At 57.1% G+C, this 20,360-nt stretch overlaps 1 protein-coding gene across 1 annotated transcript; it reads left to right on the top strand.

The window, feature by feature from the left end:
• Nucleotides 1–4,920: 4,920 nt before the first annotated feature.
• Nucleotides 4,921–9,800, top strand: LOC124545564 (actin cytoskeleton-regulatory complex protein PAN1-like). Its single transcript, XM_047124513.1, has 3 exons — nt 4,921–6,059; nt 6,585–6,968; nt 9,695–9,800. The coding sequence occupies exons 1-3, from the start codon at nt 4,921–4,923 to the stop codon at nt 9,798–9,800; spliced, it is 1,629 nt and encodes a 542-aa protein (XP_046980469.1).
• The last annotated feature ends 10,560 nt before the right edge of the window (nt 9,801–20,360 follow it).

Here is a 20,360-nt window from a genome sequence, read left to right as displayed (position 1 = left end):
TAGGCGGTAGGCTAAATAGTTGATGTTTCTGCCACTGTGGTATAATGCAGTATCATCTGCATATAGGGCAATGTTGCCGCCCGGCTCCTTCGGCAGATCGTTTGTGTATAGTAGATATAGGAGGGGGCCAAGCACAGATCCCTGTGGGACACCCGCTTCTATTTGTTTTAGCTCGCTGTTTGCTCGATCAACTGTAGAGTAGAATTTTCTTTCCACCAGGAAAGAGTGGACTATTTTAAGCAGGTGAAGTGGGCAGTTCATCTTCGACAGTTTGTATAGCAGACCGCCATGCCAAACCCGGTCGAACGCTTTTTCAATGTCCAGGAAAATGGCAGCTGTGCTATTGCTCTGGCTCTTCTCTGTGCAGATGTGCTCCACCAGACGAATGGCTTGTTGTGTTGTGCTATGCCCAGCACGAAATCCAAATTGCTCGGCGATAAGGATGTTGTTGGCGGATAGGAATTGTAGTAGGGAGTTTTGGATGAGGATTTCAAGTAATTTTGATAGATGGTTGAGCAGGGAGATTGGTCGATGGTTTTGAGGGAATAGGTGATCTTTATTTGGTTTTGGGATTGAAATTACTTTAGCAACCTTCCAGGTTGAAGGGAAATACTGAGTTGTAAGACAATTATTTAGGATGGCAGTGAGATGGGAGATTGCAGGTTGGGGGAGGGCCTTAAGGAAGGGTGGTTTGATGTTGTCAGGACCAGGGGCTTTTGCAGTGCCGATTCGCCTGATGATAGCTGCAACTACACGCTCGCTGGTCAGTTCGAAGGTCGTGTCGGACCTGGCGCGAAGTCTGCGATGGAGGTGTCGTTCCACCCGCTGTTCCAGGGCATCTGCTTCGTCCTCGTCGTCCTCTATGACATTCTCCTGGAATTGGAGCTCGAGGGTGTTTGACATGGCAGTCGCTTTGTCCTCTGGTGTGTAAACCAACCCGTTCTGCCCGTGTAGTGGTCTGTTGGCTTTGTGGGGTTGCCGCCTAGCTTTTATTATCCCCCAGAACTTTTCCGGATTTCTCTCAGCTGCCTGAAGACTTTGTTCCCACCTGGAACATCTCAGGAGTTTCAGTCTTGTCTGTATTTCATGGCCCATTTGGGTCATGCGTCTCCTATCCTGAGGGTCTCGGAAGGTCTGCCATCTTTTACGCGTGCGGTTTTTGTCCGATATTAGCTGTGCTAGATCTGGGGGCAGGTTGGATCGCCCATTGTTATGTGTGATTTTGGTGGTGGCAGCCTTTCCACACGCCTTGATAATGTTGGTAAACTCCTCTATGGCTAGATCTATTTCCGCGTGGGTTCGCATGTCTGGTGCATGGTCTGGGATGTGTGAGGCAACCAGTTGCTTGTATCTCTCCCAGTCAGTGTACAGTGTTGTGTGTACTCTGTTGTTGGGAACGTCCTGATCTCCCTCAAATCTGAGTACCACAGGGCTGTGATCTGAGTTAAGACTGTTGACAACTTCTGTAGTGGTTGCTAGATTGATATTTTTTAGTAAAAATATGTCAAGTATGTCTGGTCGACACCTTGAATCATACGGGAAGTGAGTAGGCTCGTCTGGAGAGACAACCTGCACTGCTGGGTGGTTATCAAGATACCTTAATAACCGATTTCCACTGGTGTTCGTGGTGCGGCAACCCCATGCCCTGTGCTTGGCGTTCAGGTCCCCTCCTACTATTGTATTGTGACTGCCATTCAGGAGACCGTCCAGGTCGTGGGGAAATAGTGTTGTGCTCGGTGGATGGTATACTGCCACCAGGTGTGTGGGGCGGTTGTTGAGAACAACCTCTACCGCTGTTGCCTCTGTGTTAATCAGTCTTGGTACAGGTACCTGGCGATGGCATATGCGCCGTTTTATTAGGATACCTGTACCGCCACCTTGCCTGTTAGGACGGTCCGTCCTAATTAGTTGATAGTTGCGGACCTGAAAGGTGTCGTCAGGGGTGAGATGGGTCTCACTGAGGAGAGCCACATCGATTCCATGATCGTCCAAGAACATCTCGAGCTCGAACCTGTCGTGATAGATGCCATCTGCATTCCAGATGGCGATGGTGATATGTTGCTTCTCATCTTCATTTGCCATTGGAGAGCAGTGGTAGGATGTTGGTGGCGAGTATTGTGATTGTTGAAATTAAGTCTGGGGCTGCTGCTACTTTGGTGCATAGCTGGGTTATGCCTTCAAGGACGGCTGGTGAAATGAGGGACTTAATGAGCGCCCAAATCTTTGATAGGAACTGGAGTGGCTGTTCTTGTTCGATCTGAACAGAACTTTCCTGTGCAGTGGTCTGGCCACTGACGATGTTAGTAGTGTTGTTGGAATCTGCTGGTGCAGCTGTGGCTTGGGCGGATTCGGTGGGTATGGCTTGGGCTGGTATGGCCCTTGGTGGTTGTACATTTGTGGCCTTTGATGTTGAGGGCAGTGGTGTTGTCTCTGCCTTCTTTGTTTCAGGTTGGGTTGGGATGGGGAGGGGTGTGGTTTGTGGGGGAGAGACGACCTGTGGGGGTGGGGTTCTTTTTACAGGCAGAGTTGCCTTGAGGGGGGATCTTTGCGGCTTTGGTTTAGGGGTATTTGAGGGGGGAGGAGTGCGCCCAGTTTTCACAACCTCGGCTAAGGTTCTAATGCCGGTAGGGCTATCGTCTTGGTGTGACTGATGTTGTGGAGTGGATGGTTCTGTACTCCTCTGGGTTTGAGTAGGGTTGGGAGGACTTGTTTCTGCTCTAGTAGGAGTCGGGGATGGTGGGGGGTTTACTTCTTCCATGGATAGTGCTGGAGGGGGGTTGGACGTTTTCTGTGGCGCCCTAGGAAGTGGTTCCTGCCTTCTAGGAGCGGATGCTCGCTGGCGCTCCCACGCCTGGACGATCTTCAGTCGTTCTGGGCAGCCCCTGAAGGAGGCTGGATGGTTGCCCCTACAGTTGGCACATATGGCCGGTTCTTCTCTTTTCTTTGTGCAGGCGCCAGAAAGATGCGGTCCTGCACATTTAACGCACCTGGGGGCGAGTTCGCATTGGTTTGCCCCATGTCGAAATCTCTGGCATAGATAGCACTGTGTCGGCCCACTTGGTTTTTGGTATAATTCTATGGTAACCTTCATATGAAGTAGTCTCTCTACTTTGAATATTTTTCTAGCCTCCGCCGTGTTCAATAGATTGACCTGGAAATTGGCCGTTTTTCGTCTTGGCGCTGATACTATGTTTCCAGAGTCATCGATTTCTGTCTGCGGCTTAGACATTTGGAATACGTCTTGCACCGGAAAGCCCTTCTCGGCGAGTGCGTTCTTGACGTCCTCTGGGGTCTAGTAGGGCGTCAGTCTTTTAACGACGACCTTCAGTGTACTCTTTGGGTCGTCGTTGTACGTGAAGAATTCTAGATTACGCTTCCTGAATTCTTGCTTGAGGTATTGGAAATCCTCTGGGTTAGTAGCCTGATAGACAATGCTATCACCCTTGTACGTGGTACTGAGGGCACCCATTAGCTTTCCTTGAATTTGTCCTATCAAGGTCGTGTACCCTTTGGTCTCGAACACAGTGATAGGGGGAACCCTTCGACCTCTGTTAGTTCTTTGGTTTCTATTTTGTGTGGGGCCCCCTTGCGCCTGGGGAGCTACTGTACTTATTTTCTCCTGTCCCCTGTTGCCGCCCTCTGACGTCGTCTGGGTGGCCTTTGGCGTTGGTGCTGCGCTTTCTGCGTTCGCACTGATATCTGTTGGTTTTTGGGGGCGGTCAGATTTCGTGATTTCGATTTCTGTGCCCTGGCATTGCCGTGGCAGAACAGGATTTACCTGTTCTGCCGTTTCGACGTGTTTTGGGTTTTCTTTTGCTGAGGCAGGTGGCGTGTGCAGTTGAATTTCTTCTGCAATAGCGGGTTGCAGGGGCTGCCCAGATTTTTCCTGTTTTTGAAGCAGCCTCCCGCTTCGCCGCAGACGTCCCTCGCCCAGTGACGAGATAGAGCTGCTGTCACTGTCGGTGGCAATGACAAGATTGTCAGAGTCCGAGCTAGTGACTGAAGATGGTGATGGGGGTGGGTGGTCCATAGATGAAGAAAGAGATGATGATGTAGTCGCGATAGATGTCGGGTCCACACTGTGTGAGTCGCCGCTTGGATGTCGATCCTGTGGGTGCCCCATAGTGGGGCAACCGTGAAATGAAACGGTTTACTGAATTTGTCCTATATTTCGACAATTTCCGTGCCAGTGACCTTTCCCTACACCTAGCAGGCGCGGGATACCACCAAGGGCCTCACAGTCAGTCTGTTTGACTGTGTGGCTCGGCGGGTCCCTGGACTGCAGCTTCCCTAACACCTATGGCACAGAAATTCTCGAACAATATCGCTGATTTATAGTCGCCTACTTGCGGCGCGATGTTCTTCTTTCTTCTCGATCCATCCCATGTCAGAACGAGCGCTCAGTGGTCCAGAATTCCGTCCCCGGTCTTGAGTGTGCAACACGACTTTTGCTTTTCTAGAATCGACAGTTTTGCTTTTCCTGAAAACACACACTCGACCACGTCCGGAAACCCAGAACAAAGCGCGACCCGCTAGCCCCGACGGTACGGCAAAACACGCCGCTATAGCGCGAGCACGCAAGGCGGCGACCAAGCACACGAGAAGCAAGCAACGAGGCGAGCTCTGGACAAAGGCGGCGAGAGCGCGCGGTGGGAATTTCCAGGGCTGGGAGCACAATAGCGGCGCGGAGCACAGGTAGACGCACGTCCGTCTGCTTCGCAGTCCCACCTCGGAGTGGCCTGGCACCCGCCGCCAGCCGCCGCCGCACCTTTACCAGCTCGCCCTGTTGCGGCCGCCGACCAATGGGGCGCGCGCGCAACCGGCCGCCGCACCCGAGCCCATAAAGCACCCCCACCCCGGCTGGCAGCAGGCGACACGCACGCACGCACGCACGCGGCACACGCACGAGTGCTGTTCGAGATGTCGATGAGAGAGGATGCTTTACTTGCGAAGGGTGTGGCGGATCGCCGTCCGTCGGGGCCAGCTCAGGCGACTGAGTTGATCCCGGTGGCGGCCCCATCCGGCCCCCCACTTATGACGAACCGGCTTTCGACAACTGACGCTGACGGGTTTGACTCATCGGATTTTGACGCGCACCCTCGTGATCGAGTGTTCATTCTCATGAACAAACTCGCCCACGGGGGCCCCTACCCTGGTCGAGAGGACGACGAGGCGGCTATTCTCGCCTTCTGCAACATTCAGAAGGCTGCCGCTCTACCGCACACGAGGCAGCATGTGTCGGGTGTGCCACCGAGAGCCCCGCCGGTCGCATCGCACGATTTTGCGGTCCCGGCGGTGGCGGCCTCGGCGGGAGTTGCGCCGCTGGCCTCGACCACTGAAGAGGTCGATGTGCCCCCGGTTGCCCCCCTGGCCCCGGAGACACGAGAAGAGCCCGTGGCTGCGCTAGCTGCAGCTACCGAGATGGAGGACATGGACCTGCCCGACGCAAATCTGGCTGAGGCGATTGCCGAGTCGGAGCGCCGTGACACCGACCTTGACGCTCCCCGCGCGCCCAGAAAGCGCCGGGCTGTGACGCATGACGACTCTGACACTCCCTCTCAGACATCTGAAGGAGCGAGGCCGCGGAAGAAGGCCACCAGGGCCTCCCGCACCTCCACCACCGAGTCTGGGCTGACTCTCGCGGGCTCCTCCCGGAGCACCGCCGCGCAGAAATCTACGAAGACCACGCGGCGGCCCACTCGTTCACCTGCTGCTTCCCGACAGCCGGACGAGGATGGTTTTGTCGCCCCGCCCCGGCGGCACACTGCCAGGGCCGCTGCGCTGCAGCTACCGACCCCGCTGCCGACCGCCAACACGTTTGCGGGCGTCAGCGACGATGCGATGGAGGATGGCGCCGCGCCTCCGGCGCCGGCCCAAAAGAAGCCGCCGCCTATAGTCATCCAGTGGGCTGGCGAATACAAGGAGTTCCAGCAAAAACTGGACAGGGTGGCCACGTCCGCCACTGTCAAGAACGCTGGCCGTGACCTTTACAAGGTCACAGTGTCGACCAACGAGGAGTACCGCGCGGTGATGGACGCCATCTGCAAAGATGGCCTCCCGTGCTACACGCACCCCTCCGAGCCGCTCAAACTTCTGAAGGTGGTATTCCGCCACCTTCCCCTCAAGTTTGGTGCGGACTACCTTCGCGAGGAGCTCGAGGACCTGGGCTTCGGCGTCCGGTCCACCGGACTAATGAAGTCTCCACGTACGCATCGCGACATGCCACTGTACCAGGTTGTCCTCGTTGACAACCTGGAAAATCGGAAGATTTTCCAGGTGCAGCGGGTCGGCCGTGTCAAGGTCGCAGTGGAACCTCTCCGGGCCAAAGGCAAGAGGGCCCAGTGCTTTTCCTGCCAAAGGCTCGACCATGTTTCCCGCTACTGCTCCATGTCGCCCCGCTGCGTTAAGTGCGCGGGCGGGCACGAGAGCAAGTCTTGCGGGCTTGCCAGGGAAGACAAACCGACGTGCTGCAATTGCGGCGGCACGCACGTTGCCAGCTATCGAGGATGCTCGGCCTTCAAACGGGGCCGAAATCAACCGAGGGGAGGGACCGCTCCTTCTCGTAAGGTGCACCCGTCCACCAGCTTTGCTGCCGCCACCAAGGGAGGACCAGCTTCCGCCACCCGAAGTTCGGCGCAGGTGGAGCGTGAGACGCGGCCACCGACCGCGCCGTCCACGGCTTCGCCCGTGGGGGTGGCAGCCCCCGCGCCCACGCAGGGCGCGCGGGCTGCCGCCCCGCGCAGGCGTCGCCGGCGTGCGGGCCGGGCCACCCCTGCCGCTGCACGACGGACTGTCGAAGACACTCTGCCGCCGCAGAGGACGACGCCTCGTGCTGCGCCGCGACCGGCTGCCGATGCTCCGCGGCAGTCGCCTAGTACGGAGCGGCCGCCACCGGCCGCCCCAGTGGCGGAGGCCGCCCCAGCGGCCCCCACCGCCCCCATGGCCACCGACGCAGCTGAGCTCCGATCGCTCTTGCGGTCGTTGAGCCAGCTGCTCGAGCAGCTCCCGGTGCTCGTCACCGCGGTCACGTCGGCCCTTCAGGCCGGCGTTGCAACTCCGCCGTGCCATGGATAATCGCCATATCCATGGCCTCACCGTTTGCGCCTTCAACGCAAACAGCTTGGTCCCCCAACAAGGGGAATTCAGGGAGTTCTTGCGCGACGAGGCAATTGACATCTGCCTCGTGTGCGAGACCTTCCTGAAGCCGGGAATACACGTGAGGGTGGCCAACTATCGGTGCTACCGCACCGACAGGCTGACCCACGGCGGAGGGACGGCCATCTACATCAAGGCGTCCCTCAAACATCACGAAGTCCAGCTTCCGCCCCTCGCTGCAATGGAGGCCACTGGGGTGGCTGTCACCACGACGGCGGGGGTCATCACCTTCGTTGCGGCCTACAGGCCGCCGAGGGGACTGCTTCAGGAGGCTGACGTCGACGCCCTGCTGGCACTGCGCGGGAAAGTCTTCATTGCGGGTGACTTGAACGCCAAGCACCCTCAGTGGAACTCCCGCATCACTAACGCCAGCGGCCGCCGCCTCCTTCGCGTCACGCAACGGCATGGTGCGATAGTACTGGGGCCTTATGAGCACACCGTCTTCCCCCATCGCGGCCAGTCTGACGTGCTCGACATCGCCGTGCTCAAAGGTGTTGGGCACTTCACGTCCGCCACCGTTCGATGTGCCATGTCGTCCGATCACCTCCCGGTGGTCTTCGACATGGACGTCATCGGTGCATCTATGCCGTCCGACCGCCACAACTTCCGAGGCATAGACGAGGCGCGCTTTCGTGTCGAGGTCCTCGACCGCCTCGAGGGCGCGCCCGATCCCGCTGTGCAAGGGGCTGACGAAGCGTTGGCCTTCTTCACGCGGCACACACTGGCTGCAGCGGAGGCGGCCACCCCCCGGCGGCCAGGACGGCCGCGAGAGATGTCGCGCCAACTCCCGCCACACATCCTCGAGGCGATCACAAACAAGAATCGGCTCTTTCGGGAGTGGCAGCTCACACGGCTGCCTGACACGAAGCGCCGCCTCAACAGGGCGCGGCGCGAGATTCGGGCCGCCATCGACGACCATCGTCATCGGGACTGGGCGGGTCTTGTGGCCACTCTTACAACGACGGACGGCAGCGCTTGGCGGACCGCTAAGCGTTTCCTTCGTCGTCGTCAGCGAGTCCCACCTCTCCATGTGGGTGCGGACGTTGTCTGCGAACCAGATGCGAAAGCAGGCATCCTCGCGGACACGTTCGCAGAAAACTTTCAACCTGCTGATGGCGTGGTCGATCCCGATCACGTCCGTCTGGTGGCAGAGCGCCTGCCGGTTTTTCTCGCTGCGCGACAGGAAGACGACGTGATCGAGCAAATCACAGCCGAGGAAGTGGACCTGCAGCTCCGTCGTCTCAACCCGAAGAAGGCGGGTGGCACGGATGGTGTCACCAACTGCCTGTTGCGGATGCTTCCGCCGGAGGTACACCAATCTCTGGCGGACATCTTTAACAGTATCCTCCGCTCTGGGACCTTCCCTTCCGCGTGGAAACACGCGGAAGTGGTTGCCATCCCCAAGAGCGGCAAGGATCCACGTCAGGCCGCGAACTACCGGCCGATCAGTCTGCTCCCGTCCCTCTCAAAAGTGTTTGAGAGGTTGTACGCGGAGCGGCTGCTGCGCCACGTGACGGAACAGCAACTCATTCCCGAGGAGCAGTTTGGTTTCCGGTGCGGCCACTCTACCACGCAGCAGTTGCTGCGCCTCGTGGAGCAGGCGATGCGAGCGCTGGAGACGCGGGAGTACCTAGGGGCGGTGCTTCTCGACGTCTCCAAGGCCTTCGACTGCGTGTGGCACGACGGCCTCGTGTACAAACTTTTTGCGCACGGGGTACCGACGTCGCACGTAGTCCTGCTGCGCTCGTATCTCTCGGGACGCACTTTCCACGTCCGAGCAGATGGAGGCACTTCCACCGACCGGCAGATTCGAGCGGGGGTGCCGCAGGGGTCGGTCCTCGGCCCCCTGCTGTACTCCCTGTACACCGCCGACGCCCCGCGGGTGGCACGCGTGGAGTTGGCACTTTATGCCGACGACACGGCGTTGTTCACCCGCAGCATGAATGCGGCCGAGATGCGCCGTCGCCTCCAGCTCGGATGTGACGTCCTGGGCGCCTGGTCCACGAAATGGCGCTTGAAGTTCAACGCTGCGAAGAGTCAGGCTGTCATCTTCAGCAGAAAGAGGCTGCCACCGGACCTACCGCCGGTCACGATCATGGGGGGCCCCATCCCCTGGTCGCGGACCGGCAACTACCTCGGGGTGACGTTGGACAGACACCTGACGTGGCTGCCACACATCCGTGACGTCCGAGGGCGGGCAGTGGGGCGCCTTCGTGCGCTTTACCCACTGCTCAACCCGTCATCGACTCTCCCTCCACGCCATGGCCTCACCATGTACCTGTCCCTTGTTCGGCCGGTACTGGAATACGCGGCTGTGGTGTGGGGTAACGCGGCCGCGACGCACATTGCGACGCTCCAACGACTGCAAAACAGGGCGCTGCGACTAGCGCTCCACAAGCCACCTCGCTATCCGACGAGGCTGCTCCATGAAGAAGCTGGGATCCCCTTCCTCCGGGATCGCTTCCGGCAAATCGCCCGGCAGTTCTACAGCAATGCAGAACGGTCTGGCAGCCGCTTGATTCGTGGTCTGGGCCGCCAGGTCCACCACAGGCCAACGACTCGTTGGCCAGATCTACTGCGAGAGTAATTATCTCTCGCCGCCCGATGTCGAAACAGAGGGCGTCACAATGAACGACGCCCAGTGAGGACAGCTCACCCTGTTAGGTCCACTGCACCCACTAACGAGGTCCCCGCAGGAACAGCAGCTCCGCTGCTTAGACTGCCTTTACACCTGGCTTATGTAGCCAGAGTTCTAATGCGAGTGCGAGTGGCAGCAGGCGAGAGGCATTGCTTCCACAAGCAATAAGTTCCTGCCGCTGTCTGACGAGGACGAAGCGGTACCCGCGACCGCGAGTGGTGATGCGCCACAACCCACACACACACAAAGACACAGACTCCCCCCCATAATCGCCGAATTCAGCAACAACTACGAGGAGCTTCACTCCCTCGTCAGTAACTGCTTAGGCGAGAAGCAGTTTACTGCTAAGTCCGCCGGAGGGGACAAAATCAAACTCATGTTCAGAGAGCTGGACGATTACACTGCTGTGAAGGCCCTGCTCTCTGAACATAAAGTCCCCCATTACACCTTCCCCACAGCCAAGCAGCGACTGATGAAGCTGGTAATAAGGGACTTACCCCGCAAAGTTGGCACTGACGCTATTAAGAAGGACCTGCAGAGGCAGGGCTTCGAAGTTAATAGCGTCACCCACATGAGGGAAGTATACAGTGGTAACAAATGGCCACTGTATCAAACCAATTTACCTGACACCCCTCAAAACAGGCAGAAACACATTACACACGTCCTGTCAGTGCCTGTCACAGTCGAACCACTACGCAGGAAAAGTGGCAACGTGCAGTGCTACAACTGCCAAGGATTAGGGCACGTTGCCAAGCACTGCGACATGCCAACTCGGTGCATGAAATGCGCAGAAGGGCACCCCACATCCGAGTGCTCCTTAGAGAGAGGCGATCCGAAAAGCAAGTGCGCCCTATGCGGCGAATCTGGACACGGCGCCTTCTACCAAGGCTGCCGTGTACAAAAAGAGTACCGCCTACGCGCACAAGGCACCAAGCCCCCCGCCTCACAGAAAACCAACCGTGGCGGCGGTCCTACGAACTCGAGAGCGCCGGCCAATCCACCTACGCACTCGAGAGCGCCGGCCAATCCACATACGCGACCAACAACTACCCGTTCGAGACCGCGAGGTAGCGCAAGCTACGCGACAGTGGCAGGTACTGACAGGAGTCAACAAACGACTCCCACAATACACTTAGCCCAGCAGCCGATCCCCGCTAACGGAGAAACGTCCAGGGAAGCCTCCTCCCCTCAAACTCTTAAGTCCAGTCTGCAGCCAGTAGCGGCAGCTGAGTGCTCGTCACAAGGCCCTCAGCCCAGCACTTCTGAAGAGAGTGCAAATGCCCTACGGCCGTCAGGAGTTGTGGAGCAAACGTTAGGCCTCCTAACGCAACTGCTCCACGAAATCAGGCAACAGAACGCCCAAATTCTAACCGCCATCAATTTGGTGCTCCAAGGGTCGCATAACAATGCGACTACAGCAGAGAAATCCTCCCCCAAGTGATGGATAGACGACCCCACATCCAAGGACTCAGAATGTGCGTCTTCAACGCAAACGGTATCGTCGGACAAAACAACGAGTTCCGCGAGTTCCTACGCGATGAAAACATAGACGTATGTATGGTGGCCGAGACACACCTAAAACCGGGTGTAAGGGTGTCGGTACCCAACTACAACTGCTATAGGACCGACCGGCCCACCGCTGGAGGCGGGGTAGCAACATACGTCAAACGAGGAATCCCCCATCATCAGGTCCACCCACCAGCAACTAGGCAAATAGAAACAGCGGCAATAGAGATTGCCACTGTCACAGGGCCCCTCACTGTCGTTGCAGCATATCGCCCTCCCTCCTACACTCTGGAAGAGGACGACATAGCAGCCCTAGGACAAATCAGAGGAAAACTCTTCATTGGCGGCGACCTGAACGCCAAGCACGCAGACTGGCACTCGCGAAACTCAAACAGAGCTGGTCGTCAACTGCAACGACTCGCGCGCACCCACCACTTTCACATATGGGGTCCAGAGGAGCCCACCCACTTCCCCAGAAACGGGGGAAGGGCGGACGTCCTCGACATAGCGCTCACCAAAAGAATAACGGGATTTGTGACCGCGCAATCGGTAAACCGAATGTCTTCCGATCACAATCCCGTGATTCTCGAGGTCGACATAGGAGACTGGGTACCTCTCCAGCAACAACACACCTCATACAAGCGCACTAACTGGGAGCAATTCAAAGTTGACGTAACTTCAGTAATTGCCCAGGCCCCGCCTCCAACTGCAGATTCTGCAGAACAGGCGCTTAAAGATCTCACCAGCACGATCCTGCAAGCAGCAAAGGAGGCCACACCACGGCCTCCGGACGGCCCTCCCCCAGTTAAGCAACTCCCGCCGCACCTGCTTGCCCAAATTAGAAACAAAAATAGGATCGCCAAAGAGTGGAAGCTCACAAAGAACCCCGTAACTAGGAGGCTACTGAACCGCCTACAAAGAGAGCTCAAGGTCGCACTCACTGAGCACCGCAACCAGCAATGGTCGGCGCGACTTTCGGCCCTCCGCGTGGACGACAATAGCCTCTGGCAGGCGACCAAGCAGATCACCAAAAGACGCGCCAGACTGCCACCTCTGCACGGCGAGCGCGGACTTGTCTTTAGCACCGCAGACAAGGCAAATGCCCTGGCAGATGCCTTTGAAAAACAGTTCCGCCCCGCAGAGGCGCAGGACAGGGACCATGAAGCCGTTGTTCGACGTCAGCTCGCCACATTCCTCGCGGCGGACGACGCCGATGACGACGAAGAAAACACACCGCTCTTCACACCCGACGACGTGAACAGAGTAATCAGGTCCCTACCCAACAAAAGAGCCCCTGGCCACGACCAGCTCAACAACGTAGTAGTGAAACACCTCCCACCCCCTGCCGTAGCCCACATCGCAAATATCTTTAATGAGATCACGCGTTCCCGCAAGTTTCCAAGGTGCTGGAAACACGCAGAAGTCGTCGCGATCGCGAAACCCGGTAAAGACCCGGTTATCCCGCAGAACCACCGACCTATCAGCCTTTTGCCAACCCTTAGCAAAATCTACGAACGCCTGCTACTTATTCCCATTCTCGACCACGTCAGAATACAACAAATCCTGCCTGACTTTCAGTTCGGTTTCAGGCAGGAACACTCCGCGCCCCAGCAACTAATGAGGGTCGTTGAAGCAGCTACTGAAAGCTTCAATCGCAAAAGTTACTGCGGGGTAGTGCTACTTGACGTAGCCGCTGCCTTTGACTCTGTCTGGCACACCGGGCTTCTCTACAAGCTATTCTCCCAAGGCTTCCCAGGTCCGATAGTGAAGCTACTCGCGAGCTATCTCTCCCAAAGGACTTTCTCCGTTAGGATCGAGTCGTCGCTTTCAACAAAACGGCGCATCAGCGCAGGCGTGCCCCAGGGGTCGGTACTGGGCCCGGTACTGTACAACCTGTACACTGCCGACCTCCCGACCGTACCGCTGGTGCACACTGCCCAGTACGCCGACGACACAGCGTTCTTCACGCGTAACCCGAACAGAGACAGGGTTACGCGAAGATTGCAAACAGCGCTGGACGAGACCGGCTGCTGGGCTAAAAAGTGGCGCATCACTCTCAATGAAACAAAAACCCAAGCCATTATGATCACCCGGAAACTGGGCAAGCGGGCTCCCGCCCGTCAGCCGCTACTGCTTAAGCTGAACGGCCAAGAACTCCCATGGCGACGAACCGCCAGGTACCTTGGAGTCACCCTCGACACCAGGCTCACCTGGAGGGCTCACATCGAGCACTTGCGGCGCAATGCTAGTGGTAGGATGCAAATGTTGTATCCTATCCTAAACACCCAAAGCACCCTAGCGGCTGACATAGGAGTCAGAACCTACTGCTCACTGATACGTCCACTAATGGAGTACGCTTGCCCTGTCTGGGGATACGCGGCGCACTGGCACCTCCGCAAACTTCAGTCAGTACAAAACCGCGCGCTCAAAAGGGCGCTACACCTTCCCTTCCGCTTCCCCACTGCTGACCTACATGAAGCGGCTGGAATATAAACGCTCCACGAGCGCTTCATAGAACTGGCCGAAAGTTTTTACGAAAACACGGCCAGATCTGACAACAGACTAATAAAATACTTGGGACAGTATGACACAACACTGGACAGACACAGACGACCAAAAAGCATGCTAACTAACACAGCCTAAAAGGCAGCACAGCAACACCAAAAACACTGCACCATAACATGACATACATGACAGCAAAGACAAACCACACACAAAGCATAGAGGAGGAAATGTCCCAGAGGACAACACCCTCCACCACACATGCTCTCCTCGAAAGAGAGGATAGCACAAATGCAGTAGTCGGCGGCTGCGCCGGCGATTCGCCGAGCGGCAGTCGGGCGTTGAGCAAGTCTCCGTCAGTCTGTGACGCGAAGCCATAGGCCCCCGCTTGTACGGGTGACAAACCAGGGGTGTCTTTCGGATGCGCCTTTATTAAGGCGTAAACGAGCACTCGCAGCAGATTGCCGATGTCGAGCGATTCTTCGTTTGCGATGCCAAGTTGCAGCGGCGCCTTGGGGCCCCAGCAGCCTGCTGCTGGTGGCAACGACGCCGTCTCTTCGTTTCCGCCGGTCGCTTTTCCGGTTGGCTCGAGCGCTTCAGCTGCCGCAGAGAATAGCTCTGCTCCCCCGAGCGTTAGGGCATTCACAGGTCAGGGCCTGGCCTCTGGCCAGTGTCCCGCGCCTGTTAGTGAGATAGGACCAAGTTCTGCCGCCGGAAACCTAACGGTGACGGCAACAAAGGCGGCGACTGGTAGTCCCACGGCAGCCATCGACTTTGCTTCCCTTACTTGCGTGCGACATGCAAACGGGGAATATACAACAAAAAGAAGTTCTTCTCTTCCACCCACCAGCGGTAGGATGTCTATGGCCACCCTGATGATCAGCACAGGGCAGGCACAAGCGCTGGCGCAGCACCTCACCCCTGCGCAAAGGAAACATCTACCAGTCAGTATCCTCCCTAAACCAAACCCCACAGCCCTACCCAAAAAGACCGCTCCCGCTCCTAAACCCTCTCCTCCCGAACAAACCACGTCCCAACACCCATCTGCCCCACCCAAGCGCATCAAAGACGTGGTTAAAAGTGCCAGAAAGCACAAAACCACTGTCAGGCGCAAGCAAACCAAGAAAGCGTCATCTATCCCACCGCCCACCACCAAGGCACGTACACCCTCCCCCTCCGGGAGCGGTGACGAGTCAGACTGCCCCCTCGTCATCGACGAATCCCGCGAGACCACCTCCGCAGGCACCGATGGCGATGGCCTCCAGAAAGCGCGAAAAACCGCCCGCTTACCCGTCACTCAGCAGGCGAGAGGCATTGCTTCCACAAGCAATAAGTTCCTGCCGCTGTCTGACGAGGACGAAGCGGTACCCGCGAGCGGACCCGCGAGTGGTGATGCGCCACAACCCACACACACAGAAAGACACAGACTCCCCCCCATAATCGCCGAATTCAGCAACAACTACGAGGAGCTTCACTCCCTCGTCAGTAACTGCTTAGGCGAGAAGCAGTTTACTGCTAAGTCCGCCGGAGGGGACAAAATCAAACTTATGTTCAGAGAGCTGGACGATTACACTGCTGTGAAGGCCCTGCTCTCTGAACATAAAGTCCCCCACTACACCTTCCCCACAGCCAAGCAGAGACTGATGAAGCTGGTAATAAGGGACTTACCCCGCAAAGTTGGCACTGACGCTATTAAGAAGGACCTGCAGAGGCAGGGCTTCGAAGTAAATAGCGTCACCCACATGAGGGAAGTATACAGTGGTAACAAATGGCCACTGTATCAAGCCAATTTACCTGACACCCCTCAAAACAGGCAGAAACACATCACACACGTCCTGTCAGTGCCTGTCACAGTCGAACCACTACGCAGGAAAAGTGGCAACGTGCAGTGCTATAACTGCCAAGGATTAGGGCACGTTGCCAAGCACTGCGACATGCCAACTCGGTGCATGAAATGCGCAGAAGGGCACCCCACATCCGAGTGCTCCTTAGAGAGAGGCGATCCCAAAAGCAAGTGCGCCCTATGCGGCGAATCTGGACACGGCGCCTTCTACCAAGGCTGCCGTGTACAAAAAGAGTACCGCCTACGCGCACAAGGCACCAAGCCCCCCGCCACACAGAAAACCAACCGTGGCGGCGGTCCTACGAACTCGAGAGCGCCGGCCAATCCACCTACGTACTCGAGAGCGCCGGCCAATCCACATACGCGACCAACAACTACCCGTTCGAGACCGCGAGGTAGCGCAAGCTACGCGACCGTGGCAGGCACTGACAGGAGTCAACAAACGACCCCTACAATACACCTAGCCCAGCAGCCGATCCCCGCTAACGGAGAAACGTCCAGGGAAGCCTCCTCCCCTCAAACTCTTAAGTCCAGTCTGCAGCCAGTAGCGGCAGCTGAGTGCTCGTCACAAGGCCCTCAGCCCAGCACTCCTGAAGAGAGTGCAAATGCCCTACGGCCGTCAGGAGTTGTGGAGCAAACGTTAGGCCTCCTAACGCAACTGCTCCACGAAATCAGGCAACAGAACGCCCAAATTCTAACCGCCATCAATTTGGTGCTCCAAGGGTCGCATAACAATGCGACTACAGCAGAGAAATCCTCCCCTAAGTGATGGATAGACGACCCCACATCCAAGGACTCAGAATGTGCGTCTTCAACGCAAACGGTATCGTCGGACAAAACAACGAGTTCCGCGAGTTCCTACGCGATGAAAACATAGACGTATGTATGGTGGCCGAGACACACCTAAAACCGGGTGTAAGGGTGTCGGTACCCAACTACAACTGCTATAGGACCGACCGGCCCACCGCTGGAGGCGGGGTAGCAACATACGTCAAACGCGGAATCCCCCACCATCAGGTCCACCCACCAGCAACTAGGCAAATAGAAGCAGCGGCAATAGAGATTGCCACCGTCACAGGGCCCCTCACTGTCGTTGCAGCATATCGCCCTCCCTCCTACACTCTGGAAGAGGACGACATAGCAGCCCTAGGACAAATCAGAGGAAAACTCTTCATTGGCGGCGACCTGAACGCCAAGCACGCAGACTGGCACTCGCGAAACTCAAACAGAGCTGGTCGTCAACTGCAACGACTCGCGCGCACCCACCACTTTCACATATGGGGTCCAGAGGAGCCCACCCACTTCCCCAGAAACGGCGGAAGGGCGGACGTCCTCGACATAGCGCTCACCAAAAGAATAACGGGATTTGTGACCGCGCAATCGGTTAACCGAATGTCTTCCGATCACAATCCCGTGATTCTCGAGGTCGACATAGGAGACTGGGTACCTCTCCAGCAACAACACATCTCATACAAGCGCACTAACTGGGAGCAATTCAAAGTTGACGTAACTTCAGCAATTGCCCAGGCCCCGCCTCCAACTGCAGATTCTGCAGAACAGGCGCTTAAAGATCTCACCAGCACGATCCTGCAAGCAGCAAAGGAGGCCACACCACGGCCACCGGACGGCCCTCCCCCAGTTAAGCAACTCCCGCCGCACCTGCTTGCCCAAATTAGAAACAAAAATAGGATCGCCAAAGAGTGGAAGCTCACAAAGAACCCCGTAACTAGGAGGCTACTGAACCGCCTACAAAGAGAGCTCAAGGTCGCACTCACTGAGCACCGCAACCAGCAATGGTCGGCGCGGCTCTCAGCTCTCCGCGTGGACGACAACAGCCTCAGGCAGGCGACCAAACAGATCACCAAAAGACGCGCCAGACTGCCACCTCTGCACGGCGAGCGCGGACTTGTCTTTAGCACCGCAGATAAGGCAAATGCCCTGGCAGATGCCTTTGAAAAACAGTTCCGCCCCGCAGAGGCGCAGGACAGGGACCATGAAGCCGTTGTTCGACGTCAGCTCGCCACATTCCTCGCGGCGGACGACGCCGATGACGACGAAGAAAACACACCGCTCTTCACACCCGACGACGTGAACAGAGTAATCAGGTCCCTACCCAACAAAAGAGCCCCTGGCCACGACCAGCTCAACAACGTAGTAGTGAAACACCTCCCACCCCCTGCCGTAGCCCACATCGCAAATATCTTTAATGAGATCACGCGTTCCCGCAAGTTTCCAAGGTGCTGGAAACACGCAGAAGTCGTTGCGATCGCGAAACCCGGTAAAGACCCGGTTATCCCGCAGAACCACCGACCTATCAGCCTTTTGCCAACCCTCAGCAAAATTTACGAACGCCTGCTACTCATTCCCATTCTCGACCACGTCAGCATACAACAAATCCTGCCTGACTTTCAGTTCGGTTTCAGGCAGGAACACTCCGCGCCCCAGCAACTAATGAGGGTCGTCGAAGCAGCTACCGAAAGCTTCAATCGCAAAAGTTACTGCGGGGTAGTGCTACTTGACGTAGCCGCTGCCTTTGACTCTGTCTGGCACACTGGGCTTCTCTACAAGCTATACTCCCAAGGCTTCCCAGGTCCGATAGTGAAGCTAATCGCGAGCTATCTCTCCAAAAGGACTTTCTCCGTTAGGATCGAGTCGTCGCTCTCCACAAAGCGGCGCATCAGGGCAGGCGTGCCCCAGGGGTCGGTACTGGGCCCGGTACTGTACAACCTGTACACTGCCGACCTCCCGACCGTACCGCTGGTGCACACTGCCCAGTACGCCGACGACACAGCGTTCTTCACGCGTAACCCGAACAGAGACAGGGTTACGCGAAGATTGCAAACTGCGCTGGACGAGACCGGCCGCTGGGCTAAAAAGTGGCGCATCACTCTCAATGAAACGAAAACCCAAGCCATTATGATCACCCGGAAACTGGGCAAGCGGGCTCCCGCCCGTCAGCCGCTACTGCTCAAGCTGAACGGCCAAGAACTTCCGTGGCGACGTACCGCCAGGTATCTTGGTGTCACCCTCGACACCAGGCTCACCTGGAGGGCTCACATCGGAGACTTGTGCCGGAAAGCCAGTGGTAGGATGCAAATGTTGTATCCTATCCTAAACACCCACAGCACCCTAGCGGCTGACATAGGAGTTAGAACGTACTGCTCCTTAATACGACCGATAATGGAGTACGCTTGCCCAGTCTGGGGGTATGCGGCGCACTGGCACCTCCGCAAACTCCAGTCAGTGCAAAACCGCGCTCTCAAAAGGGCATTACACCTTCCCTTCCGCTTCCCCACTGCTGACCTACACGAAGCAGCGGGAATTCCTACGCTCCTCGAGCGATTCAAAGAACTGGCCGAAAGCTTCTACGAGAATTCGGCCAGATCAGACAACAGACATATTAAAAACCTGGGACAATACGACGCATCACTGGACAGACACAGACGACCTAAAAGTATGCTCACTAACTAACACAGCCTAAAAGGCAGCATAGAAACAACATACACACTGCACCATAACATGACATACATCACAGCAAAGGCAAACCACACATAAAGCATAGAGGAGGAAATGTCCCTAAGGACAACACCCTCCACAACATATGCTCTCCTCGAAAGAGAGGATAGCACAAATGCAGTAGGCGGCTGCGCCGGCACGCACTCCGCTGCTCGACTCGCTGCCGCTCGCACCGGTCGTTTTCGTTTCCGTTTCGTGTGCACCGTCGCTAGCCCATCGCCATGTCCGGACGCGGAAAGGGAGGCAAAGTCAAGGGCAAGTCAAAGTCCCGCTCAAGCAGGGCTGGGCTCCAGTTCCCGGTCGGCAGAATCCACCGCCTCCTGCGCAAGGGAAACTACGCAGAGCGCGTCGGCGCCGGGGCGCCCGTCTACCTCGCCGCCGTCATGGAGTACCTCGCGGCTGAGGTGCTCGAGCTGGCCGGAAACGCGGCCCGCGACAACAAGAAGACGCGCATCATCCCGCGCCACCTGCAGCTTGCCATCCGCAACGACGAGGAGCTCAACAACCTCCTGTCGGGCGTCACCATCGCACAGGGTGGTGTCCTGCCCAACATCCAGGCCGTCCTGCTGCCAAAGAAGACCGAGAAGAAGGCCTAAAGGAGGCCAGGCAATCGCAGCGCCGCGTGCTCCCCTGCACGCAACGCGCTTTGCCGGCCCGGCCCACAACAATCGGCCCTTTTCAGGGCCACCACACAAACCTACGTCCAAAGCAAAATTTCAGTCGTCCTCGCCGCACCTTGTTTTCTTGTAACTTTGCACTTTCACAGCCGCCGCCGGCGCACGTCCGCCATCTTGTCGTCCACACAGCCCATGTGGCCCAGCGCGCGCAAAAAAACACACACACATTTTGCACGGTCGCGGTCGCCTTCCAAACGACAACGACAGCAATAATGACCATTGTTAAAGGGAGCGTGTCGACACACCGCCCTCCACTCCCGCGCGCAACGGCCGTCGACACGAACGAAAACAGCTGATCCGGCCGCCTATGCCCACACGCATTGCCTCGGAAACCCCAACGCCGCCGCAAACACACAGAGCCAAACCACGCAAGCAAATAATCACCGCCTCTCGCACAACAACACACAGCCCGCCATCTCCATCGCGATCGATACAAAGAAACAAAAAAACAAAACACAAACGAAGCAGCTCACTCTCGCACACACACACACACAGCCACATGACACGTTTCCTTTCCTTCCCT

Source organism: Schistocerca americana, chromosome 8 (genome assembly GCF_021461395.2).
Source record: "Schistocerca americana isolate TAMUIC-IGC-003095 chromosome 8, iqSchAmer2.1, whole genome shotgun sequence".
NCBI lineage: Eukaryota > Metazoa > Arthropoda > Insecta > Orthoptera > Acrididae > Schistocerca > Schistocerca americana.
Note: the sequence above shows the minus strand (reverse complement) of the source record. Positions and strands in the feature narration are given on the sequence as shown.

Bases quoted from the DNA above. Each gene is read 5' to 3' on its own strand.
- LOC124545564 (XM_047124513.1), top strand. From the start codon at position 4,921: ATGTCGATGAGAGAGGATGCTTTACTTGCGAAGGGTGTGGCGGATCGC. The intron at 6,060-6,584 runs GTGCTACACGCA...CCCGTCCACCAG, and splicing joins ATCTGCAAAGATGGCCTCCC to CTTTGCTGCCGCCACCAAGG. The intron at 6,969-9,694 runs GCTCTTGCGGTC...CTGGGCCGCCAG, and splicing joins GACGCAGCTGAGCTCCGATC to GTCCACCACAGGCCAACGAC.